General features: G+C 41.1%; 1 protein-coding gene across 1 annotated transcript in view; it reads right to left on the bottom strand.

Annotated features, from left to right (window-relative positions):
* LOC124162394 (beta-1,4-glucuronyltransferase 1) overlaps nt 1-9044 on the bottom strand; it is a 90609-nt gene extending 81565 nt beyond the window's left edge. The window contains exons 1-2 of the mRNA XM_046538918.1: nt 7777-9044; nt 6139-6295 (exon numbers count right to left, since the gene is read on the bottom strand). Of these exons, the coding sequence (XP_046394874.1) occupies nt 6139-6295; nt 7777-9044 (1425 nt within the window). The remainder of the gene's footprint in view (nt 1-6138; nt 6296-7776) is intronic.
* Between the last annotated feature and the right edge of the window lie 16523 nt (nt 9045-25567).

The raw sequence follows: 25567 nt of genomic DNA, 5'->3' as shown, positions 1-25567 counted from the left end.
AATTCTTCCATCCCCAAGTTCCATTGGGCGCAGCAATATAATTCTTACGAAACAAGAATGTATAAAAAAAATTTAAATACGAAAATGGCCTGATTCTGAATCAGCTATACTTTGCCAGCGAAAGAGAATTATTATCTTTTAATCATATGTAAGATTATCTCCATGAAACAATCAATTCAAAGAAAACACCCCCTAAATCATCAAAAACAGTTGGGAACCATTGTAATAATAAATGCAATGCAAGGAATCGATATTAGTAAAAGCCATTGAAAGAATGAAGAGATATGACCATCCTAACAATGAAATCCGCTTTAATATTTGAATTAAGTAATATTACTTCTCCCTTTATCCTACTATACCTTACCCAAGTCGCGACAACCGCACCCATGTCTATAAAATTTTGAATAATCACCATAAGAGAAAACAAATCACTTCGCTCGGAGAAGCGAGAATTTCACACCTGAAATTCAAGGCAACCCTACACGATGAGGGATTTGTAGGTACAAAGGTAACTCTTGGGGTAACTCCAGGCACCTAATGAATTACTCCCGGCGATATTTGCCGATGACCTTGGCTACACAAAGGACTTCATCTTTTATGTGTATACATCGTCAGGAAATTCACCGGAATAAAAATGACTACGTTACCAAAAAATTGTGTCGCCGTGACGGATAACAAAAACTTCATCAAAACTGTCTCCGAGTGATTAATATTATCCATCACGAGGGGGTGGGGAGAAAGGGTATGGAGTACGGAAAGAGAATACAGGAGGAAGGGGTGGGTGTGTGAAATATTGGAGTTTATCCAAGCAATCAGCCAAATTGGGAAAATCCCCAAAAACCCTTAAATAGACGTCATCAATCATGCGTGAGCGGTCGGCTCTATGAAATGATTCCAGGCGCCCCCGCCAGAGAGCAGCTCATAATGATAAGCATCCCGCGCGCCGCCGGCAGCAGTGCAGCAGAATTCTCACACAATCCATAAACGCAGCAAGCCGTCAGCAATATAACCGATTACTTCGCCATGGAAATTCTCTATTGAGTTAAAACTCCTCCCATCCCTCCCGCCCTCACACGAAGGGAACAAAGGCACGTTATTGATGCCAGAGGGAGAAAGTTTTTCATTCGATTTTCATTGTGAGCGCGCGCGCCCGCCGCCCGAGAGACCAAACGAATATCAGCACCATATGGGTTTCCCTAATTGCGACTAATTAAAAATTCCTCACGATCGGTTCCAGTTTGCGTTTGGAACCAGTCAAGGAGAGATGATTCTCTTTCGCAAATGCAAGCCTCGAAAAGGGCTCGAACTGAAATATGGTTTGCAACAAAAATTAGTGGGAATCCAATGCAATATCTTAACATGGCGGCTTAAAAAAATGCCACGGCATTTTCCGGACATTTGCCAGATATTTTACCACGCAAAATGATGTTTAGAGCCAGTGGAGTAGCAGGGAATTTTGTCCGAGGGGCTCCAAAATAAGGGGGGAAAACTGTTTGAAAAACAGGGTACTAATCACAGAGTTTTGAACTAATTTTAAACCGTTTTCACTACCGAAAAAAATCATTTTTCAAAGAAATACTTAGTGATTTTCTTGATTTTTCAATATTTTGTTATATTTTCTGAAGAAAAGTAACATTTTCTTATTTTTCGAAGGGGGGGGGGGGCGAAACACCCCGGACCTCCACCCTGGCTACGCCACTGTTTGGAGTAGTGGTACTTAACAAAATGAAAGAACTTGTCTATTTCTATGCTTCTTTATATCAACAGACCCAGATTTCGACACATCCTAATTTCAATGGTCCTTGAAAATGGCATTATGTGCCTTAACCTGGGTCGGTAGAAATAAATAAGAGAGGAAAATAACAAGTTCTTTCAGTATATTACATACGAGGAGAAAGAACATCAACATTACCTTTACTTATCAAGTGAATTGTCTTATTAATGAAATGAAGACAAAATGAACAGTGATATTCCTTTCCGTCAAATCGGTTTGCGCAAACCTTAGACTTTTTCATCGGCTTTAACCATATGACAATATGTCTACAGGCAGCTTTACAATGCCCCTGATATTTGGTGCATACCTTAATGACATGAAACGTTTAGGGGGTGCAGCGGTTCCAGCCGATTCTCACCTAATCTCACGTGGGGAGACGGGAGGTTCTGGCAAGTATCACGTAATTTTTTCAGCAAGAAATAGAGTAAAATTGTGATTTTAGTCATCTTTAATACCAGTCTTAATTATTCTTAAATAAAATAGATGAAAAAATTGTTTAAATTTTTAATGAACTCATCGCAGTTAAGCATATATTAACATATATACAATGAAAACACGCATTTTCAACAATTTCACGTGAGATTAAAGGGAGTGAGAGGGGGTGGAGCCATACCTCACGATTTCTCACTGAGGGGGGGGAGGGGATGCCATAAATTCGCGAATATCACCTCACGTTATTAGTAACCACCCCCAATCCTATTTTCCTTGGCATCTCTGTAATAAAATTTGCAAGGAACGACAGAGAATGTTATACAGCATTAGGTTGGGAGTCTAGAGGTCTGCAAGCAATGCTTAGGTTTTGTAAGCAATTAAGAACAGATACCCTCTATAGAGGCACGGAGAAAATCATATTACGACCACAGTATTTAAGAGATAGGAATAGAAGAAATAAAAAGTTGGCTATTTCCACATGGAAATTTATTGTGACTGACCACGGTTTCGATACAGCGTAACCTTGTCAAGGTCCACGCCTTGACCACACCACCACCACCGCCTATATAATGCTACGCTATACTGAAACCATGGTCGGTCACAATAAATTACCATGTGGAAATATCCAAGTTTTTACTTCTTCTATTCCTTCGATAAAGGATTTACACTAAGTTATACCCGCTACTGTTAATTATATAAAGAGATTCCGTTCCGAACGAATCGGTGTAGGAATTCGTTTTTCCGCGAAATATATTGGGCATTAATACATGCTAGGCCTAGCTCAGTAGTTAAATCTCTCAAATGGCGCAATTTTAATTTTTGTTGCTCTTGAGAGTTTTAACGGTTATCGTTCTAACACCTACCACACTATTATTAAGACGACTTTTGGAATAGCATGTGGAAGGGAACAATTTCCAAAATTTGTAGTGAATTCGCACACTTTCGCAAAATAACTGAAACCTTTAGCTAAATGAGGGTCCTCAGCTAATGACATCTGTCGAGAAATAAATTTGATTGCCGCTGCTTACTTGGTGGAATAATTGTAAGAGAATCCTGATATAGTAATAACTACGTGAATTCTTACGCTTTCATTCAACAAGCTTCGATCAAACCCTCTAATTTCGTAGTCAAGGGAAATTTACAATACTCAAACCCATTCGTAAAGTAGCTAAACTTTTACACAATTATTAAATGCTTAAGATGTATTTCGTCTCTCAGAACCATCATCTAGTACGAAACGCGTCGTACGTATTAAATAATTGTGGAAAAGTCTACCTACCCTTCCTTTCAATATGTCTTACTTCCACTATATCAATCCTGAACCAGTATAACTCATTCGCTCAAGTTGCAACAGCTTATGCCACATACCCCGTAAAATTTAGCTAACCAAAGCAATCCTAAAGTACGACAAATAATTTTTAAACTGAGAAAATTTTAATACCAAATTACTGCTTCATTAAAATATCTGATTTCAGTTCCCTTATAGCGAACTGAAATATTTAGTGAATAATAATGAGAAGAAACAACAGTACGGCCTAATAACTTTCAAAAGGATTTTTGTGACATTTACTGAGTGCTTAGAGTCGGAGCAAGCTGATTATAAATTGCAAATTAATATCGTGACGAAAATGAGCATAAAATAATGCAAAGAGTGGGAGGGAAGTGGATGAATCGCCAAAATAGTATGATTTTCATTGCTACTCACGCCCTGTAATCAGTAGTCACTCCATTCGGGAAGTAATTTGAAAAAAAAATCTTTGCGGGTATTCGACGAGTTCCATCACAATTCGTCACTCGGTAATGTAATTTTGATGCATTTACATCGAACTGCTGAATTATATGTGCAAACAACGAATACTGAATTAGGGATGCACTTTTCAATTCACTATTGATCGCACGGTTCTTATGGACTTCATCATTAGTGAGCAGGAATCTCAGGGCAATCAACATTGATTATTACTCTATTACGTGAGTAGTACGTGCTAATATCTAAAAAAAAAAGAAATCGAATGGCAGGATACATACATATTTTTCCTACTTTTTGTCATAATTCTTAAGGTAACAAACTATCCTGATTTAATTTTAGCTTTTGAAAATAAAAAAATTGTTTATGATACATATGTATTACAAGAAAACTTCATTTCCCTCAAAATATAATTACTACATAATACTTGGAGGGTCTATGATAAACCAATATGCAATCACAAAATGCAATTGAGGATTTCCATGGGTTCAAAATCAAGTCAGGCCTAACTAAATCATCTTCACGGCTCCATAATTCAGCTATAACAATTTTGTAACGCATAGTTTAAAAAATTCAATCGGTAAAAGATTACTTTTGTTGTTTATATTAGAATGCGTACGCAAATTAACCTAGCACCTGTCCAAGGGTAAATTAAATTCACTTGAAAATTTTAATTTCAAAATTAATAACCCAGGTCTATAAAGCCGATTAACGGATAATTGCTAACTCATTAAGATAATTGACGAATGTATTTTAAGTAGGAATCGTAATATTCCCAGAGTGCAAATAACCTAAATCAATGACTAATGCAATGTTTCACGCATTCGACAGCGTCGATTTTACATCATATCAATAGAGGCAGACATCTATCCGAAACTTTTTTCCGGCCTTTCCATGAAAAATATTCTTTTCGCCAAGATACAAAATTGCTTGTTGAATACTCTCAAAAAGACTAATTACCAACCCACAAACATGTTCACGATTCATTAGTTGAAGAGGAATTAGATAATAGCATTTATCGATGTAATCGATTGTACTTGAAGGGTAATATTTTTAATCTGTTTTCAAGTTTACGGCTCCGCCTATAATATCCGCTAAGCCCAGAGCGTGCAAATTTTATACGGTTTTCACGTTTGATTTCATTGCATAATTCAACATTTTGGAACAGAATCGGATATCAAATAAAACAGCTGACTATGTATCACCAAAATATGATAACTTTGCATTGAAGCAGGATAACGGTGGCATAGACCCTCGAATCCAATTCCATCCGATATTGAAATCGTATTCACTTCCATTGCACAGCTAGATAAGTCCTTCACTTTCAAGGTGAAACATTTGCGATTAAAAAAGAGATTTAATGAAAGATTTCATAAGTGCTACGACAGAGTAATTCTCTCCCTCAAGATAGTCAATGCCGAGGGAAACTTGTATGCTGCACATTGTAATGTAGACCATTTAAGTTGATATTTTTTTGAATCAATTTTGATGGATCGAAAAATGCGCCCTGACGCCACAGGCCCTGTTTGCATGGGTATGTTTACGTCTCAAATTGGCAACATGACAACGAAAATAACAAAGGAGTGGCGACTGACAGTTTGATGATTTTATTTTCTTTATATTTTCGCACAATGGCAAAAATCAGTTTTCTTCTGAGCCCTTATTGTCGTTTTTAGGGCATAATAGGCTATCGGTGATTTCTTGATTAACAATACAATAGCAGAATTTTTCATTTACTGCTCAAGGCATTAAATACCGAAGCTAATGCTATAAGTAAATGTAAACAAAGCATGTAATGGCTAGCAATAGGTCATGGAAAGGTCTCTTGAAGACACTACTTGAGGAAGATGTTGACTCTCCATTTCAGCGCCAGATCTAATATCCTTTTCATCTAAAAAAAAATACTTTTACAACTGAATGGGTTAAAAATATTCAGTGTTAAAAGTGTAATCCTAGAATTTTTATATAGAAAATATTTCCCGTCCAAATGTTATTCAAATATCCAACTTCATTTGTATGAAATAACACTAGGAGCTTTAAAGAGATCGGCCGACTTCATAGTTCCGCGCAAGCCATTCAGAGGCCGGACAATTAGCCCATCTTAGGCGAGCCATTCGCCTTCCGGGCCCTTAAAATTTACGGCCCCAAGTCCGGCTTAATTTAAATTTATCGCCCATCTCTCTCCTACCTGCGTGTTCCTCGTGTATCCGTAGCCCATGAAGCGTTCATCGTGTGGTGGTACGGAATCGGCAGCGACGTAAAACGGCTCGTAAAGGAACTCGAAGTTGGTGACGTTGTGGCTCACGTGGACAAAACCTCCAGGCGACTCCGGCTCATCCTGCCACCTGTCGGGTCGTAAAGCAGTTAATAGACTCACAACATACATATATATACCAAAACCACAGACACAAAAGCAAACAAAGATAATAAAATACAGAGGCTGCTACAAGGGGCAGAGAGGGTGTTAATATTTTAGACGGTGCCTTATCCCTACACCTATTCAATTAGATAATATGGTCTCATAAATATTATAAATTTCGATTAATTCAGACTTAAATGTGAATCGAGAGTATGTATAGATGTTTTAAAAGATAAATAATGACTACACTATATTACAAAATTATGCAATTTAATTAGTTTTGAGTGCTGGTCACATAAATACACACTCTTGAACTCACGGACGACGTTTTCACTTTCTTGACATATTCAGGGGAAGGAGTTTAAACGAGTAAACTGGTAACAAATCAACCGCTGAGCCTTTGGAAAAAAATTATTTTATCAACGTTCAAAGAAAATAGAATAGTTCAAAGAAATAAAAATAAAAAGACCTTAGTGGCCAACAACCTCATAATAAAATAACAAACATGTTTATATTCCCCGGGTACTATTATTTTTTCAAGTGACTAATAATACCTGTGAGAGTGTAAAAAAAAATTCCGGCACCAAGGTTATTGCCTCATATCTTGAACTTGACCGAAGAAATGGTGTATATTAAAAATACAACACCATCATTCTTAGTCTAAAATCAATTTTTTCCTGTATTAAGAAGATAACAGAGCATCAACACCCAAGATCGTCAATAAATGGATATTTTAGAACGCATGCCTGAATTGAGGCGACTAAAGATTTTTTCACTAACTTATAAAGTTTCTAAGCGAAGTTTTTCTTCTTCCAAGCTTCCAACCCAGATGAGAAAAGTAATAGTACCATGCTAACGCACGTAAATTTATCGTGCTTAACCTAATGGATGTTCATTACGTCCTTATCAAATATAAAAAATAATGACACTGATAGCATTTTAAACATATGCCTACCTTAATATTGATAACTGTAGAGTGCTGAAACTATGATTCGTTGTCTTGATAAATATTTTGTAAGGAAATTAACTGTTACAATTTGGAATTTATAAAACATACAAAAATTGATTCAAGGAGGGCTGTAAAAGTTAATGTCAATATATGGAAATTCGCGTGACTTAGAAAGACGTTTTACCAACCTAGCTTTTAACTGCTTACTAGTCATTATCAAAGGAGATGAAGGAATCAACATCTTGTGGAAAAAGAATTTTTTAAATTCCTTTAACTGCTACGATAAAAGATTCCCACAGTCATGCCCGTTATAATTACTTACATTATCAAAGGCCAATATCAAATTGAAAGTTTCATTATCTAACTTATAAACAGGTTCAGTTAATTAAAAACTTCCTGTGAAAGATTAATAAATGACATTATTCCCAAATTCCATGATTTGGTCCCATAAAAGGAAGCCTAAGAATGTGTCACATATTTATTTTCGACCTCTGGACATTTTATGCTGACATACACACCTCGAAAAGTTCGTGGCGAACTGATTGAAGATGAAGACCTTCTGATGGAACGGCCTCGCCAGGCCCTTTTTGGCCAGCCTCACGAGATCCGTCTTGTTCTGCGGGAAGCGCACCCTCTCGTCCAACTCGTACGTCGGTATCACAAACGCGCACAGGCCCCTGCAAGCCCCGTTCGCCCCCTGGTGGCCGGGCCCTCCACCCACGCCGGGCCTCGCCACCAAGAAATCGTCCAGCTTCTCCGCGAGCTCCGTGCTCGGGATCACGTCCACGTCCGTGAGGAACACGTAAGGCGACTGGCACGCTTTCCTCGCCTGGTTCCGCATGTGGTTCTGGGGATAGGAGAACTTGGTCCGCCACCTAACCGTTTCGGGACGGCGGAGCCTCAGCAGGTCCTCGAGCGAGGCCTCCGGATTGCGACAGTCCAGTTTGGGCAAACCGCTGTCGTCGTCGTCCAGAGGGTCCCACGGAGTGGCGTCCCCAACGTTCGTCATCTCGCCAACTTTCCGCCGCTTGGTGGGAGGACGCTCACCCGGGAAGGCCATGTGGAATGACACCCTTTCCCGCACCTGAGAGTAACAGCGCCGGAGGAAGCGGATGTACGAGCGAACCAGAGGGAACTCGTCCGCGGCAGCGAATACCGCGGCCGAGATGGGCCCTGACCACTGGTGAGCGACCTGCGCCAGTGTGTGGAGCCTCTCCAGGGAGCTCTGTGTTGCCAGGCAGACGCTGAAACGAGCGGAGAGGTTGGCAAACTGCTCCCCGACTACGACAAAGTCGAACATCTTGAACAGCCTCCGGTTGTCCCAGCGACCGTAGTTGAGGTCCATGCGGAACTCGGTGGTGTAGGGAGCGGGGGGAAGGTTCGCCGCGGTGACGGGTGCAGTGGTGGTGGTCGCCGGTGGAACGTTAATGGTCGTGGCCGCCACCGAGGTGGCGCTACTACTCTTGACGTCAAAGGAGGGTGCGGCACCGCCCGTGGAGGTACCCGGCTGCGGCGCAGGAGGTGGCGGGACCGGCTGCTCCCTCTGCTGGAAGCGGACACTCTGCGTCTCCGCTCCTTCCGAGGCTTCCATACTCTTGGATGGACTGTTGGAGATGGGCCCTCCTCCTTCGGCATCCTCCGATGAGGACTGCTTGGTGAGGGAGGGCCCGGGCATGGAGGGTCGCGGGCAGTCTGAAGAGTGCAGGAGCCGTATGGTGAGGAGTATATTGGAGAAGGTCAGTATGAGTACGCTCAGCATGCTCAAGTTCCACAGTCGGCATCCCATCTGAAATGAGGCAAGACATTAAAATATTTATTAAAATGTCTCCAAAAACCTATATAAGCTCGGGACGAGAACGGTATCCCTCCTATTCTTTTGATAACGCTCCCAGTAGGAGGACTGAAATGTTGAGTCATAAAATTTTACCTACGCAGCAATTCACGAAAACAACCACCAACATTGATGAAATGTCTCCAGTTCATTTGGCAGTTTTTCCCCTTTTGAGGAGGGAATTTAATAAAAAATAGCCACACATCATACAAATAGATACTAAAAGATAGAATAATAGATACTCAAAGAGTATGAATTGAAATTATCAATACGACCAAGAGCAAGGGAAGCCTTCTGTAACCTCTAAGAAGAGGACAACTTAATCCCGCACATCATGAGGCAAGATGGCCTGATGAGGTCGAATGCTGAATGACAAATGTAAGCGAAGTAAGCCACAGGAAGGTTCCAATTTTACATGCTACGTTAATAAGAATTTAAGTGGGAATATAAATGTAATATTGAAAAAAAATTAGCTGATAGAATATCTGAATGTACAGCTGAGTAAACAGAACAGAGCTGAGAAAGTAATATCCATATTGTTGAATTATGATGATGAGGACGAAAAGAATCATTAATGCAACGTATTAAAAAATTCTTTTACGAAGTAAAGGATCTAATCGTGCGAGTTACGTATAACAGTTACATAATTGGAAATGTCAATACAACGAATTTTCAGAACAATTCATCGCGAGGGAAATATATGATTATTGCGCGTAGGGTGCAGGAATCGTGTATTTGGAGCCTGAAAATTCTCACCATTGCGGTAGTTTTCTTCGAAAAATACTAGCTGTCAGAACAATCTTTTTTCTTTTTCCTCCCTTCAATAGATACAATGACGAGACAAGATAATAATACTTCCATGACATCTTGATGATCCAGAGTCAATGAATATACCTCAAACTACAGTAATCAGGGAAGAAAGCTTCAGGCTTCAAAGTGTTCTGACATAATAATAATAATTTTTAAGGGATACTAGCTTTGATGGAGTGAGCAGTAATTGTACTTAAATCCACTTCAAGACCCAAATTAAAGACATAACGGCCATTTAAGAAAAAAATTCTGTAATCTGCCACAAATGGAGAGCTAAGTCGCACCTCCAACTTACAAATCCATGTCAACTCCTTTATAACCGCAATAAAATCACTACACAAAATGACCATTAACAAAATGTACGGGAATGTGTTGATTCTATTCATATTAACAGCTTTAATTACAGGAACCTGAATCCAGAATCAAATGTGGGTTGAAGCAGTCGAACACCCTAGTAAAATATCCTCGAAGGAAGAGGTGGCCTCGGAAAGGAAACTGTCCTGTACCATATACTTCCAACACCCTAAATAAGTGAAATCCACACGGACTTGGCTGAGTCTGGAGTCAGATTATACCAACCTACATAGACTGAATCAACGAGTGAGTAATATAATATCGAAGAATCCGGGCTTAATGCAGTGGAATGCTTTCATAAGTCAAAAATCATTGCACTTTGCTACACAACGATTGCTTTGCTCAATTGAAATATCCAACATCAAGTTTCCTTAATCGAAAAAACCGATGCACTTTTCCATTAAATTTATTTACCAAAATGTATCACTTTGCGTGCTAAGAGCGTAATATTACGTCATCCGTTTTTTGAAAAATTGTAGCTTGTCATTTTTTAACAATGTGAATTTACTGTAAATAAACAAATGAAAAATCAACGAAAGCAAAATTCATTCTTTAAAATTATAGTAAACACCTACGTATTTCTCGATTCAATAGTTGGTTGCTAAGAAATAACACAAAAGTATTGAAAATGGCCAGCAATGATTACAGGTCTACAGCACTAAGGTCAGCACGGTGTGTTATCTATCAGGTGCAAGAGCTCGTTCAATTTCTTACACCTGATGATGCTCTGTGAGTTAAAACGTGTAGCTTGGTAATTTAATTTTGCGGTAAAGTGCAACAGTTTTCCTATTAGTCAGAAAAATGCCACAATCGCTAAGTATAGCAACAACTGCGCCTATGCTTTCCCTTTCACCGACCAATTGACCCTTAGGCCGCAATCCTGGGAAGTCAGGGGAGGAAGGGGTAAAGGACCACAAGGGCCTTGTGAAAGGCGAGGGTGCGGAATGGAGAAAGGGGAGGCTGGCTGGCTCCCTAAACAGTGGGACCCAAAATGTTTGCCGGCGAGTGTTCCCAGCGTGATAGGTTGCTAACGAAACCGATTTCCTCATCCACTCCACCCCACCCCTTCAGCCATATCTTCCTCCTTATGGACGGATAGCACAGCGAGATAACGGGGTCTGAAACCCGCGCAGCACATCCCCCTCCACCTCACACACAAGTGTGCCTGAGGGAATAGCTGAAGGGTCTGCCGGGGTGAGGGTCGAGGGGTCGCGCGAGGTGGGTGGATAAACAGGGACGGAAAGGGGTTTGGGGCGAGGGAAAGGAAGGAGGGAACCCTTACCCCCATATCCCCACCCTTGTCGGACGAAAGGAGTAGTGCAGTAAGCGGCAATAATGCGCGGAATATATGCGTCCAGGCAGAGGGAAGCGAGAGAGTGGGCGTTCATTAAAGACAAAAGAGGAATTAAAAGGGGGAGTAGGTGGGCAGTACTTTAATCCCAAAGAAAAAGTGGAAGTAGAGGGGGTGTTAAGAGGTTTTATAAAGAGATTCTTGAAGAAAGGCGGCTTTCCGAGCGTCGAAAAAGGAAGTTTCAGCAATCCCGGAGAAAATTGACCAGTCCTGCAGGAGGAGACCAGGATAGATAAGACACGAAAAAAATCAGCGGGAAGTATAAGATTTTTGCGTGGTGAAAATCGGGCGATGCTCTGATGAGATTTTGACCTCAGGTCCAGTGATACCCGAGTTTAAAAAATTGAGCCTCTTGCAGATCTAGATGGGTTCTTATCTACACGAAGCATCCACCTCTTCTAAATTAAGTAACCGAACGAAAAGCACAAAAAGCGCTGGTTTTCCAAAACGGAAATTTTCCGTCGCCAACATCCCCTATTTTACTGACCTAACAACTGCTGTAAGCTGATTTTTAGAAAAAAAATATATATAAAGAATAATTTACTGGCATACCGTAAAGAATTTATCGGAAATGGATTATTAAATGAAAAAAGGAATTCACCAAAAATTCAAAAACTAGCAATTCCTTCATAAACGTGGGAGGTAAAATTCATAGCATAATTTATTTAATTTATTCTTGGGGGTGGATTTAAAAACATAATGAGATATTTCTTTGCTTTAGTAATTCATATATTGTTCATTGAACTTTATACACCTACATCTCAATTGGCATTAACCTTTGGTACAAGAAAAACGATCATTAGAACAAACCTCGTCATAAATGAAAATGAACTGGTATCTCAGGTACGATCAGTGCAATATTAAAATCGAAAATACAATACTCAATCAGTTGTATACGGCAGTGTAGACGTTTCCAAGGAGATGGAATGGAGTAGTGGCAGTTTTAAGTGTTCAGGGGTCAAAGTATTGAGATAAGAGAATAAGAGTTACAAAAATTCACGAACCTATTAACTAACTAACGAAATAACTAATAAAAAAGTGCTAACTACGAAATAATAAAATATCAAGGAATTGTATTATCTCGGATTAATTTAAGTTAAACCTTTGTTTCAGCAGCCACTATAGGTGCAAGTCATATTGTCCTTGCATTGCGATGTTGCAAGATATGTTCCTAAAAACGAATAGATTACGTAATGGTGGACCATCTCAATAGTGAAGTACCTAGGAGTTACGATAACCTCGAACCTATCGTAGGGAACACATGTAAGTAATATTTGCGGCATAGTCCTGAAGAAATTAGGATTCGTCAAGCGTATTGTCGGAAGATTTTCGGATGAGAAAGTAAAAGAAAGGTGCTATTTCACACTCGTCCGACAGCACCTTGAATATGCAGAGAGCGTATAGGATCCGGTGCAGAAGGACTTAATCCGCGAACTGACCAAAATACAAAGGAAGGCTGCGCGGTTCGTCAAAAACCGCTACGGGCGTACAGACATCGTCACCCATTTGTTGTGCGTATTTGGCTGGGAGCCGCTGGAGACTCGGAGGCTGTGCGCTAGGCTGAGATTGATTGAACAATTGAGAATGGATATCTTTAAGAGCGACACAGAGTACATAATATAAGAGCCGCACTATATTTCCAGGTCCGACATAAGCGATAAATAAAGAGAGATGTTTTGCCGAACGGATAGACATGGGAATTCTTTTTTCCCCCGAACCATAAAGGACTTTAATAAACGCTAGTCCCAACTTCGTTAGAGCACTTCATTTTTTTTAGCTGTAAACGGCTGGTGTCCTAACACCCCCTGCCACACGCCTTTTAGGCGGCTTGCGGGGTATTATGTAGATGTAGAAAAGATGTGAATAAAAAGAACGAAAAACCCATGCTGCGAATTAAATGGGTAGAAATAAATAATTAGTTCGGGCCAAAGGATTTTTCCACTTACGAACAGGTTTTAAAACATCTAAATGACCATATATACGAGACGGAAAGTCTATTATGAACTGGAGAATCTCAAGCAACCACGTTTTTCAAAATTCAATGAAACCAATGAGTCATGGCGATGATACAGTAAACTACAAAAGAACCGTTAGAGACGAGACCGTTCTAGGTAACACCGCTTTTTTCCCAATGGACTGCTCCCATTTCATTTCACTCTCCTGATTTGAGGAGCTATATAGGCAAATGGATTTCTCGCGAGAGATACGTATTTTCTTTCATTTGCAATAACTGTAGCTATGGGATCGAATCTCCGTCAATTTACATTCGAGTGTGTGCTCTCTCATCCGAAAATTGTATAAACGATGAGGCAATACCAGATCCTCACGGGCATCCATTACGCCCAAATCAAATTCCGCTCCACGAGCGAATCTCTAATCTGGCCAAACTGCCTTGCAGATTTGAGCTTCTGAGATTTTTCATTTCTCCATCCACTCCAAAATATTTACTTCTTTCCTAAGAAAATCACCCATCGGCACAGATACAGATGTGTGAACCGGATACCTTAAGTAGGAGAGTGGACAATAATTCTATAATTTAAAATAAATGTACCTGATTATTCCAGGAATACTGTGAATTGTGTAATCAAAGCCTCATACTTTATCGTAATCGTCTGAATGAATCTTAACGAATTTTGTTTCCGATATGGCACGCAGAGAGGGATAATTTTGGACTGTCACGACATTACATAATTATTATTATTATAGTATTCTACCGATTAAGGTAGGTTTCCATGGAGTACTAAAGAGGTGATCTGGGAGCCTCCCTTTCCTTCCAGCACTGCCTTCTTTAATTCACTGTAAGGCCTACTCTCTTTCAATCTATCTAAAAATCCTATTCTTTTCCTTCCCCTCCCTCGTTTCCCCAACATTCTACCCTCCAACACCATTTTCAACATCCCCTCACCGCTAAGCACTAACTCCATCCAAACCTTCTGTCTCCTGCGTATCTCATCTAAAAGCTTTCTCTCCTCGCCAACCATATCCAGCACTTCGTCGTTCCTTTTCCTCTCCGTCCATTTCACCCTCTCCATTCTTCTCCATACCCACATCTCGAACGCCTCCAATCTTCTCTCGTCTTTTGTCCTCAGAGTCCACGTTTCCGCACCGTAGAGAGCTACACTCCAGATCAAACTCTTCACTAACCTTTTCTTTAAACTCTTACACAACGATCCTCTAAGAAGCTCCTTCCTGTTCATGAATGCCTCCTTCGCTAATGCGATTCTCTTCCTTATGTCCTTACTACTGTATCCGTTTTCCTCTAACGTACTGCCTAAATAGTTGAATTGCTCAACCTGCTCAAGTTTTTCACCACCCACCTTTATCTTGAGTCTCACATTCCTCGCTCGTGATGCTTTACAAAACCGCATTACCTTAGTTTTCTTGTGATTAATCCTCATCCCAAACTCCTCGCAACGTTCGTATAACGCATCCACTAGGGCCTGAAGCCCCCTTGCTGACCGACTGATCAACGCCTGGTCATCCGCGAATCTCACTGATTTGAACATCATTCCTCCCACTTTTATCCCAGCTTCTAACTCATCCCACGCTTCCCTTACCATCTCTTCAGCATACACGTTAAAGAGCAGTGGCGATAGAGGACAGCCTTGCCTCACACCTCGGCCAATGCTTGCCCACTCAGATTCTCCGTCCGCTATCCTCACTTGCGCAGTCTGGGCCATATACAGATTACAAATCAGTCGTCTATCCCTCCAGTCAACACCTATTCTCTTGAGAATATCCATTAACTTTACCCAGTTCACCCTATCAAACGCTTTTTCAAAATCCACGAAACACACATATACGTCCTGCTCATATTCTAGGTTCCTCTCCACGAGGGATCTCATTATTGCTATTGCATCACGAGTTGACTTCCCTTTTCTGAAACCAAACTGATCTTCGCCCAAATACTCGTTTGCCCTCGCCTCCATTCGTCTGTTCAATATCCTCAGCACCACTTTAGCCGCATGGGATATTAGGCTGATAGTCCTATAATCTCCGCATTCCACAGCTTTCTTCTTTTTCGGAAGCGGAATTAAAACCGTCTTCACGAAATCCTCCGGCCAACATCCCTCCTCATAGATCTTGCGCACTAGTTCGAAAAACCTCTTCTTACCTTCCTTCCCTAGATTCTTCAGAAGCTCACACGGGATGTTGTCCACGCCTACTGCTTTCCTAGCCTTCATATCACGAAGTGCTCTCTCTATTTCTGAATCTAATATCTCCGGCCCAAGATTATCCTCCTCCACTGCACTTTCCTCCTCTAGAGTCAATCTCTCTGGTCTGTTCGTTCCGTCATACAGGTCCTCCACGTATTCCTTCCACCTACCCTGTACCTCTTCCCGCTCGGTTAGCATCCTCCCATCTTTAGCCTTAATTTTAGACATGGCTTGTCCTCTTTTGCCGCCCGATAGCGACTTAACTTTGGCGTACAACGCGCCTACTTCTCCATCCTTCTGGAACTTTTCCATTTCCTCGCACTGTCTTTTCCACCAAGCCTCCCTTGCCCTCTTAGTTTCACGTCGTAATCGATTATTCAATTCCCTATACATTCTTTTGCCCTCTTCTGTGTCCACGTTCTTCCACTTCCTCCTCTCCTCCATTTCATTAACCATTGCCTCCGTTATCCACGGCTTCTTTATCCTTCTACTGTCAACGTAACCAATTGACTTCTCCGCCGCTTTGACTATTCCCGTTTTTATATTATCCCATCTTTCCTCTACCGTCTTCGTACTTTCAATCTCCCGCATACTAATGTCCACTAGCTCCTGATATTCTCTCCTCATACTCCCCTTCAGGGCTTCTACGTTCCATTTCTTCGCCTTCCTAACTTTCATAAGTCTTTTGAATCTTACGTTGCATTTCATGAGCACTAGATTGTGGTCCGAATCCGCATCCGCTGCAGGGAAGCTGCGCGATTTTTTCACACTGTTCCTAAACCTCTGTCTTACCATAATGTAATCTATTTGATATCTCCCCGCATCCCCTGGACTTTTCCACGTGTACCTTCGCCCTTTATGATGATTGAACCACGTGTTTGTGATGAATAATTTGTTTCTCCTACAAAATTCTGCTGCTTTCTCTCCCCTGTCGTTCCGTATTCCTAGACCAAAATCTCCTATTTCGTTTCCATCCCTCCCTTCCCCGACTGAGGCGTTCCAGTCCCCCATCACTACCAGATTTTTCTTACCCGGTGCGTCTCTAATTATTTCCTCGAGCTGTTCATACACCTCGTCTACTTCTTCCTCCCTATGATTGCTAGTGGGCATGTAAACCTGGACAACCACAAGGTTGGTGGGCCGCGCCTCAATTTCTACCACCAGAATCCTATCGCTAACCTGGTCTATACCTACCACACGCTTACCCATCTTCCCGTTTAATACTAAAGCTACCCCTCGCTGACTTTCTTCCCCTCCACTATATATAACCCTATACCCATCACTCCAATAATCCCCCCCATCCCTCCACCTCACCTCGCATAATCCTAAGATATCTATCCTCCCTTTATCCATTTCCCTTTTGATATTTTCTAACTTTCCCGCCCTCATCATAGTCCTCACATTCCACGTCCCCACATTTATAGCAGACTTCTTCTTCTCCATCTTCTTGGTCTTCTTTTCTTCTTTCTTCATTGCTGCTGCCACTGATGTTGATGATGATAAGTCTCTGCAAGGATTTCGCATGTTGGCGACCCCGAGGACCTTGCCGACCTCGTTGCCGTGCCCGACACCCGCCCTTTGCGGACGGGTCCCGGGCGATGAGATTCCGAGGCTCATTTGGTTGTACTCCATGTGTTCAGGGAAGAGATAGTTGGTAGGGTTTCCCACTTCCATTCCAACAGTGTTTTTTACGTGACACCATCACGCGGACTACCTTTCGTCTGGCTCCTACCCTTCGACCTATCTGGCATGGGTGGCCCTACCGGGAATAATTTAGAATTAATCCCGCCAGTGCAGCTCTAGGGGTCATAGGAGCGCGCAAGCCTTTCCACCGCGACAAGGTTGTAGCCCAAGGGAAAGGACATTACATAATGGCAACTTAAAAATTTAATTTGAAACACGTTTAGGTAGTCGAAAATTCCGTGATTTTCCTAGCTTATTCGTGCTTTTCACAGTCACCTTGTCAAGATTATACCACGCATTACAAAACTGAAGTGGAGTGGATATTAACGGAATGATTTCTTTGGTTTATAATAACTGTTAAGAACACTAGGGTCATATCCAAGATCTTTATAGATGAAATTTGCTGTTCAAAGATTTGTATTTGATTCAGAGCATCCAATAGAATTTTCCTTCGAATTACGACCGGTCTAAAAAGTACGTGAATTATATTTACTTGAAGCGGAAATTTACAATTTCCACTAGCGGAAAAAATGGATATAAAGTTAAAAATTAGGTAATTATTACTAAATTATTTAAATAGTTAATTATTTTTATAAATCTAATCATTACACAGCTTTCAACTTTGCTACCAATAAGATAGCTGACACTTTGAAATTTCAGACAGAATTATAACGGCCAAAGTAAACTAATAACAAGACTGTGGCGAATGCACCGCAATTATTTATTATGTTCAAAGTTCCAAGTAAAGAAAAGTTTTCGCATATGAACAGAGCAACACATCAGCTACAGCAAGTTTTCCAAGAACCGCTCTCATTTCCCAGGAATGGAGTCGCATCATCACGCAAAACTGTGACACATAATTTAGGAGCCTCACATGAACACCTCATTACAAAGTCTTTGCACTCACCAAGATCTTTCTGTCACGTCTGACATCACCTCGCGAAAATGTCTCGTACAACCATTCCATAGTTAGTCTTTCTCTCTTTCTCTCTGCCTTCTTCTTCATTGCTCCTCAGCCGGCTACCAACTACATTTGAGTGTAAAAATTTGTGAAATTTTTTCTACATCCATAGTAAACTTTGTGACAGTACACAAATTACGCTAACCATTTACTCCAACATTTTATGTATCAAGTTCACCTGTACCACAATTCACTGGGGCAGTTCATTATGATAATCGCATGCGAAAAAAAATTATTTCTCTCATGGCGAATTTCAACCTTTGCGTAAGTAAAATTCCACCCATTCGCGTAACTGAGTGCAAAGTCAAATCTTTTATGCAGTAATTTTGAAAACGACACTAAATAGCAACTGCGCAGATTTCTCTCTCCGATTTTGGCTTTATGAGAACGATCTCCGTCACCTATCTCACAACTTGCACTTGAGATGCCAATAGGTACATTTTTCGGAAAATCCAGTCTGGCATTCGACTTGACGCACGATGTCTTGGTGATGTAGCTTGTTTCATAACATGCATAAGTAAATATTCTTTTGTATTGATTGTTAAATTAGATAGAGACTCAGCACTACTACCTAGTCATTGGCAAATGTTTCAAACATTTAAATGTAACCAAATATAAACAACTAATACTACATGCCTGATGACAAAAAATAGGTGAAAAGTGCACGCCCCTTCCCTTAAGTAATTCACCATGACACTCCATCGACCCTTATTAACCTTCCTAAAGTGATTTCCTGACGTCGCCGGGTTACATTACTAGGCGCTGCCTTTATTTTATGCCATTTATGCCATTTTATTTTTTTTAATGCCATTAGACTCCTTAATTACTTCATGCATGATTTTTCTGATTGCATACGTAGAATTTCTACAGAGCCAATGCATCAGACATTGGGTTGGAGTAGTGGTTTGAGTTTTGACTATCCAGCCATGAGTCAAATCGCAGGGTTGGGGAAGATAAATCAGAGACTGCACGAACCCTGTTTGAGTGTGTAATATTTCTAAACCTGCCGCGTGAACGGCGGTGAAATATACAACAATTGCCATGAGAAAAAATTCCCCTGGACCGGGAATCGAACCACGGACCTTTGGCTTACCGGGCCACTGCGCATACCACTACGCTATCCAGGTTCTTTAATTCTCATGGCAATTATACCGATGCTCATGGCACTAGGTGCTATGGCACATGGCACATGGCACTATTTGAGTGCTTTGCTGAGGGCTCTTGTATTACAGGATACATCCGTCGGATAGGACGCTAAGCTGTGGCGACCTTGGCGCTTTTCGTCAGGAGCATGCTAATAGCAACGCCGGGTTTCTCTCCGCTCTTCTATACGTTTGGCCCAAATGACCTCAGCTATCGGTCTCCTCCTCCAAATTCCAGGCTTGGGTAATGGCATACCAATCCACAATCTAATTAACAAACCGTACTTTTTTAGCTTTGGTTAACCCCTAACTCTATCGTTATTGTCGAAGCTATTTTGAGCAGTACCATGTCATTAACATGCATTTTATTTTTCTGATTGAGGATCCCAGAAGCCAAGGAGTACTAGCCCAATTTTAACAATTTGGAGATACTTGCAGATAATATATGGCTTGGTACACAATTTGTTGTGGCAGAGGGACACAAGGTATTCTCAGATAAGTGAGAATATATATACATATAGATTCAGTGATTCACTTGTACCTCTGGTTCCCAAGTAGGCTTCTGCGGAGAATATGTCGGTAGGCAGCGATTCTTCCGGGATTCCTTCTGCGTTTATCTATTCTATTAGACAATATTTCGCCAACGTTCCAGTACGTTGGAAGTTCTTCAGTGGATCTGAGGAAGCCAACAGGAACGTTGGTGAAATATCTTACAGTAAAATGGATAAACGCAGAAGGAACCCAGGAAGAATCGCTGCCTACATTCACTTGTGCCTCTTTGCCACATTAATATGGTGAACCCTACCAACCATTATCAGCACTTATCTCCAAAACTATAACAATTTCACACGTACTACTTGGCTTCTGGGGTCCTAAATTGGTCTTTCTCCTGAATAATGAAGATTGCTGCGACTGGTGTCTCAAACAGGGGGAAGTAAGCGAAAAGCGGGTCTCAGAATGCAAGCTGTGTAGTGTTAAAGTCCATTAGGAACTGTCCTCGAATCATCACCGTATGGGGCTATATAACCAATAGTTTAAACAGGAACGCAGTTAAACATTACAAGCCAAATGTATCCCGCACAAAAGCCAATCCAACATGTGGTAGCAATAGTCCAATGGTTTTCTTTTTCAACAGCGAGGTCGATGTCCCAGAGTCAAATCTCGCAGGAGGCACCATTTTTCATAATTTCTTTATACTTCTTATTATACAGAAGCCTGCTATTCATAATTATTTCCACGATTTCCAATGAAACTTCATTTTTAAAAAACTAGTAATTTTTTTTCTACAATGATGCTTTCCCATTTATTTCACACGGAAGTCTACATATAATTTTGCAATCCCCAAACTGAAAATTTTAAGTCCTCAGAGCAGGCCCGTCCCTACGAACCAATACACCTGCAATGCCATAGAAAATATCCGATGTAAAATCAACTCCTGCCCTGAAGGCCGTCTAATCTCTCGTGATAGACCGTGACTTATCTCCGTCTTAGTTAAGTTCCTTCCCTCTCTCTCTGTACAATGATGCTCATGCCTTCTCCAGCGGCACCTATGCTAACCCTCACAAGTACACTCACTCCAAATATTCCATCTCCCCCCTGCCAACCTTGAGTCGCACACACTCAGGCCTCCCCCTCAATGACGCCTTCTCGTGAACGTCCCCTTCACAACACACCCTCACCACTCCCACCCTCTTCCGAGAGCCCATTCACGAAAATTAACTTTGGCGAACTCCTTGTATCAACAAGGGCGGAAATTGCACGCAGAGGGGCCAGAGGCCTCTCTTCTTCCCTCCCCCCCCCCCCCACCTTAAAAAAAGCCAACGTGTTGCCACGGCAACTTTTCCCACGCCCTCTTCCAACCCCTTTTCGTATCCCTTCAATCCCCACCCCGCCTCCCCCGCCCATTGCCGTACATCCTTGTGCCCTAAAGCGACTCCTCTCCAAAAACTCTTCAGCCAGCCGCGAGATCCCGTTTCCTCCTGAACACTCCTCTTTCAGGCCTGCCCACCGGGCAACTCTTAACATTTCAGGATAAAATTCTAGGAAGCAACCGCGGACTGGCCTATGATAAATAAAAACCTTTGCGGAGATGCCCACGAGTGAACAAAAAGCCAAACTTCGTAAGAGGGAAAATCATTCGCTTCTCCACTTAAGCATTGCAAGGGAGGAAAATGGACACAACGGTTAAGATAGCAGGAAGAGAACTGCGTTAGCGAAGGGGATGCCCATAAGTAAGACGAAGCTGATGAGAGAATGGCTATTGAAGATCAGGGGCGCAGCTAGGAATTAAGACTGGTGGGGGGGGGGGGTTTAGGTGCAACTAATACCGGTGTGTGTGGGGGTATGGAATACCCACCAGGATAAGCGGCAGATGCGAAATTAATAAATTGCGGGATTTTAAGATAAATGGCTCAAAATGGTGATTATTATGGTTTCTGAGGGATGTTCTATTAATCCTTACACTATTATATTAGTAATATCAATCCAATTAAGTAAAATGGATTAAACTTAAAAATTTCTCTGAGCTCTGGAGGGGGGTATTTTCCCCCAAAACCCCCCTCGCTGCGCCACTGTGTAAGAGTATAAAGAAAATACTAGAGATCTACATCTACATACTACCCCGCAAGGCGTGTGGCGGGAGACACCAGCCGTTTACACATAAAAAGAAAATACCTACGTGTCTTTGTGTATGTTAATGAGTGTCAAGGCTAGCCGGTTGAAAGGCTGTGTATGGTCCCTGCGATTGCTTGCTCCATCCCCGAAAACTAAAGCAGTAAAGCCCGAGTCGGCGGAAAACGGACGAGTGTAAAACATTACGACTAATTAGAGCATTTCCTTATATTTACATTTATTTCAACCGGGATTCGAGCCCGGATCTCACGAATCCACCTACGGATAACTTTGTAAAGGCACGCAGTTGTTTATTCCGCATATTAAAATCGACCGCCTCAAAGTTAAAATTATATCATAACCTACCCTATACAGAGTGACTTATCAGCTTCCAATTTAATTGAAATGTTTTTTAACTGGCTACCACCATGGAATATATTTTATATAACAGGAACCAGGTCTCTGAGGGAAAACCAACAGTAATCGTTAATGTAATGATCACCGAAGGGATAACAAAATTTCCGAGAGAGAGAAATTAGATCACCAAAACGTACATTCACTGTCAAAGTCATTGGTCCACTTTTCTCCGTAGCCGCAATCGGTGAAAGGCTAATAAATGAGATTTTAGCTCCAGAAATGGATGCATTACCCGCTGATGGAACGCTTGATGCATAATGCACGGCCGGTAAACTGCATTTGTTGAACATGCAGGAAATGCTGGGAACTCAATTCTATTAAGCATACACGACGCCTAAAGGTTTGACTAAACTGAACGCTTGGGTAAATTTAAGGTAATTAAACGCCATAAATTCAATTATTTTACATGAAATGATGAAGGCGCCCGTCTCTTCGATATCTAAAGAATAAACGGGCTTAATTCTTCGATACTGCCTCCAGAAACTTTCATTGTCAACCAAAATATAGCACCAATAGCCTTCGCTCAAAAAATCCTAGCCAAAAGGAGGTCAGAGCCGATAAATTACTTTCATCATTACATTAAACATTTATCTTCGTTCTTGAAATGATGTTATCATCTTAATTCACATAAAATATAGGTAATCCTATTCGATAACGAAAACGTAGCGTGTTTAACAGACACATGGCATTTGAGTATACTAAATTATCATTTTCAATTTGATCTCGAAAATATTCACGACTAGAGATTCATCGAATAACCAATTACTATCCCACAAAATGGAGTCTTATTTACTATTCAGTGGAACTCCAATGCAAATCTCACAAATGCCAACTGATATGCATCCAATGAAACGTACTGCGACAGCGATATTCCGTAGTTGCTCTTCCTGTGATGACATTCCGATATTCAAGCAATAACAGGAGCTAGAACGTGGAATATTTACGTCAAATAATTTCTAGAAACTCGGAATTATAAAGGCATGCAGACTGTGAAATGTTGTACACTGTGAAATAAATTTCGGTACGATGGATAACCCCCTTCAAATTTAGCTTTTTTGAGTAAAAGTAAATTTAAAAAAATGGAGGACACGAGAAGCCAATTTTGATTGGAATGAAGCTCCATTGATGACGAAGGACAACGATCTCATATCAGTATACACGAATACTTCCAACGTATGAGACATCCAGCGGTCATCGCATTTGGATTTCTAGTCTCCGGAGATTTTCACAAAATGTTTCTACGCAACATAGCATTATGGGGGGAACGGGTAGGTGTGATGGCTAGAGTGCTGGCTTCCCACCCAGAAGGTCCTGGATCAAACCCCGGTTGTGGCAGACATTTCTCAAAGGCTGCCCGATCCCTGCTTGAGTGCTTTGTGGAGGGCACTTAAAGTGCAGTACTCCGTCCGTCGAATGGGACGTTAAGCGGTGGTCCCCTTGGCGCCTTTCGTTAAGAGTAGGCTAATGCCGACGCCATGTTTCTCTCCACTCTTCCCATACGATGCATTACCCTGGATATCCGTCCCCTCCTCTAAACTTAACTTAAAAATCATTAAAATATTACGTATCATTCAAATATGCAATATTTCTAGCAGTGATTGAGGAGAGCCTATGATTACACACTTATACCACCTGATGTAATGGAATTGCATGCCTTACCTTGACTATACAGATTCTCGCTCTTGGCTGAAAGAATTATTTTCGGGTTCCCCACCGGGCTAAATTATATAGATGTCCAACGGATCAAAATGGCTTAAAATACTTTTTCGACAAGTATGCCTGAAAAGCCAACGATGTTATTTCTCTCGAGTACCTATTGAATACTATCACTTGAATTGATGATTTGCATTTAAATGAACTATAATAAACTAAAATTTCTTAAGTATGTCCGTATACTCTAAAAAAATCTACTAAATTCAAAGCTGACGATTCCACACTAAAACACGACGTCACAGAAGACAGCAATTTGGGAGAGGAGAGAAAACCACATGCAACAGTCGCTCAAGCGGCGCGAAAATGGATGATAGCATGGGAAAAGCGATATACGCAGTCATATGAGTTTTTTTTTTTTTGACCTCACAATCTGGCCACGAACGGGCACTTCGCCAGCTCACTCAGCCAACGGTGAAAGCAGAATGCGAAAGCAATCCATCAATCAGTCCACCTCGCTCGACCATGTTCGCAACACAACTTAACTTCGCTTAACTTGGCACAGACACGTGGCGTTGAAAACTCGAAATGAGCCTAACGTGCAAAAATTCCTCAGAATAAAAATCATTTTACCATCCGATCCCCAGTAAAATCAAATGATTTCTCCTCCGCGGCATTTTTGCACGTTTTAGTACACTTGCGGTCGACTACATGAACGGTAGGCCAAAGAGTTTTGAAATGTTTTACACTAATTAATAGCATACACTTTACGGAATGTTTATCTTTGAGGGAGATAAAAATATTTTTCATTATCATCATTATCACTGGTCAACAATCCAAAGATTAATTTAACGCAGTTCTCCAGCCAATGCTCCTATCAACTAATATTTTCACTCCTACCTATTTCTTCTCGTTCGCATACTTCTTTACCTGTTCTACATATTTCTTTTGAGGTCTCTCTTTTTTCTATTCCTGCCATCTACTTGTCCCTCGACGATTGTCTTCATCAGACCATCATTTCTCACGATATGGGCTAAAAATATGTTTAAATGGAGTAAAAGACTAATCAAAAAACATATTAGGCATGATTTCTTATTTCAAAATAAGAAAACTACGAAAATTAATGACTAAAAAATCCACTATTCTTCCATTTAAATCCATGGAAAATCACGCAACTTAGAAATCTTTTTTCTAGTTCGGATGAGCTGAGCGACTTTGAGAATTTGTTACTTGGATCCCATTTGCTAGCTTTTGCACCACAAAAATCCACTACTCTACTATTATCTAATTTAATAAAATGGAAGTAAGCCGCGTTTGGAAGGCCCGGACGAGTTTCAGCCCGG

Source organism: Ischnura elegans, chromosome 7 (genome assembly GCF_921293095.1).
Source record: "Ischnura elegans chromosome 7, ioIscEleg1.1, whole genome shotgun sequence".
Classification (NCBI taxonomy): domain Eukaryota; kingdom Metazoa; phylum Arthropoda; class Insecta; order Odonata; family Coenagrionidae; genus Ischnura; species Ischnura elegans.
Note: the sequence above shows the minus strand (reverse complement) of the source record. Positions and strands in the feature narration are given on the sequence as shown.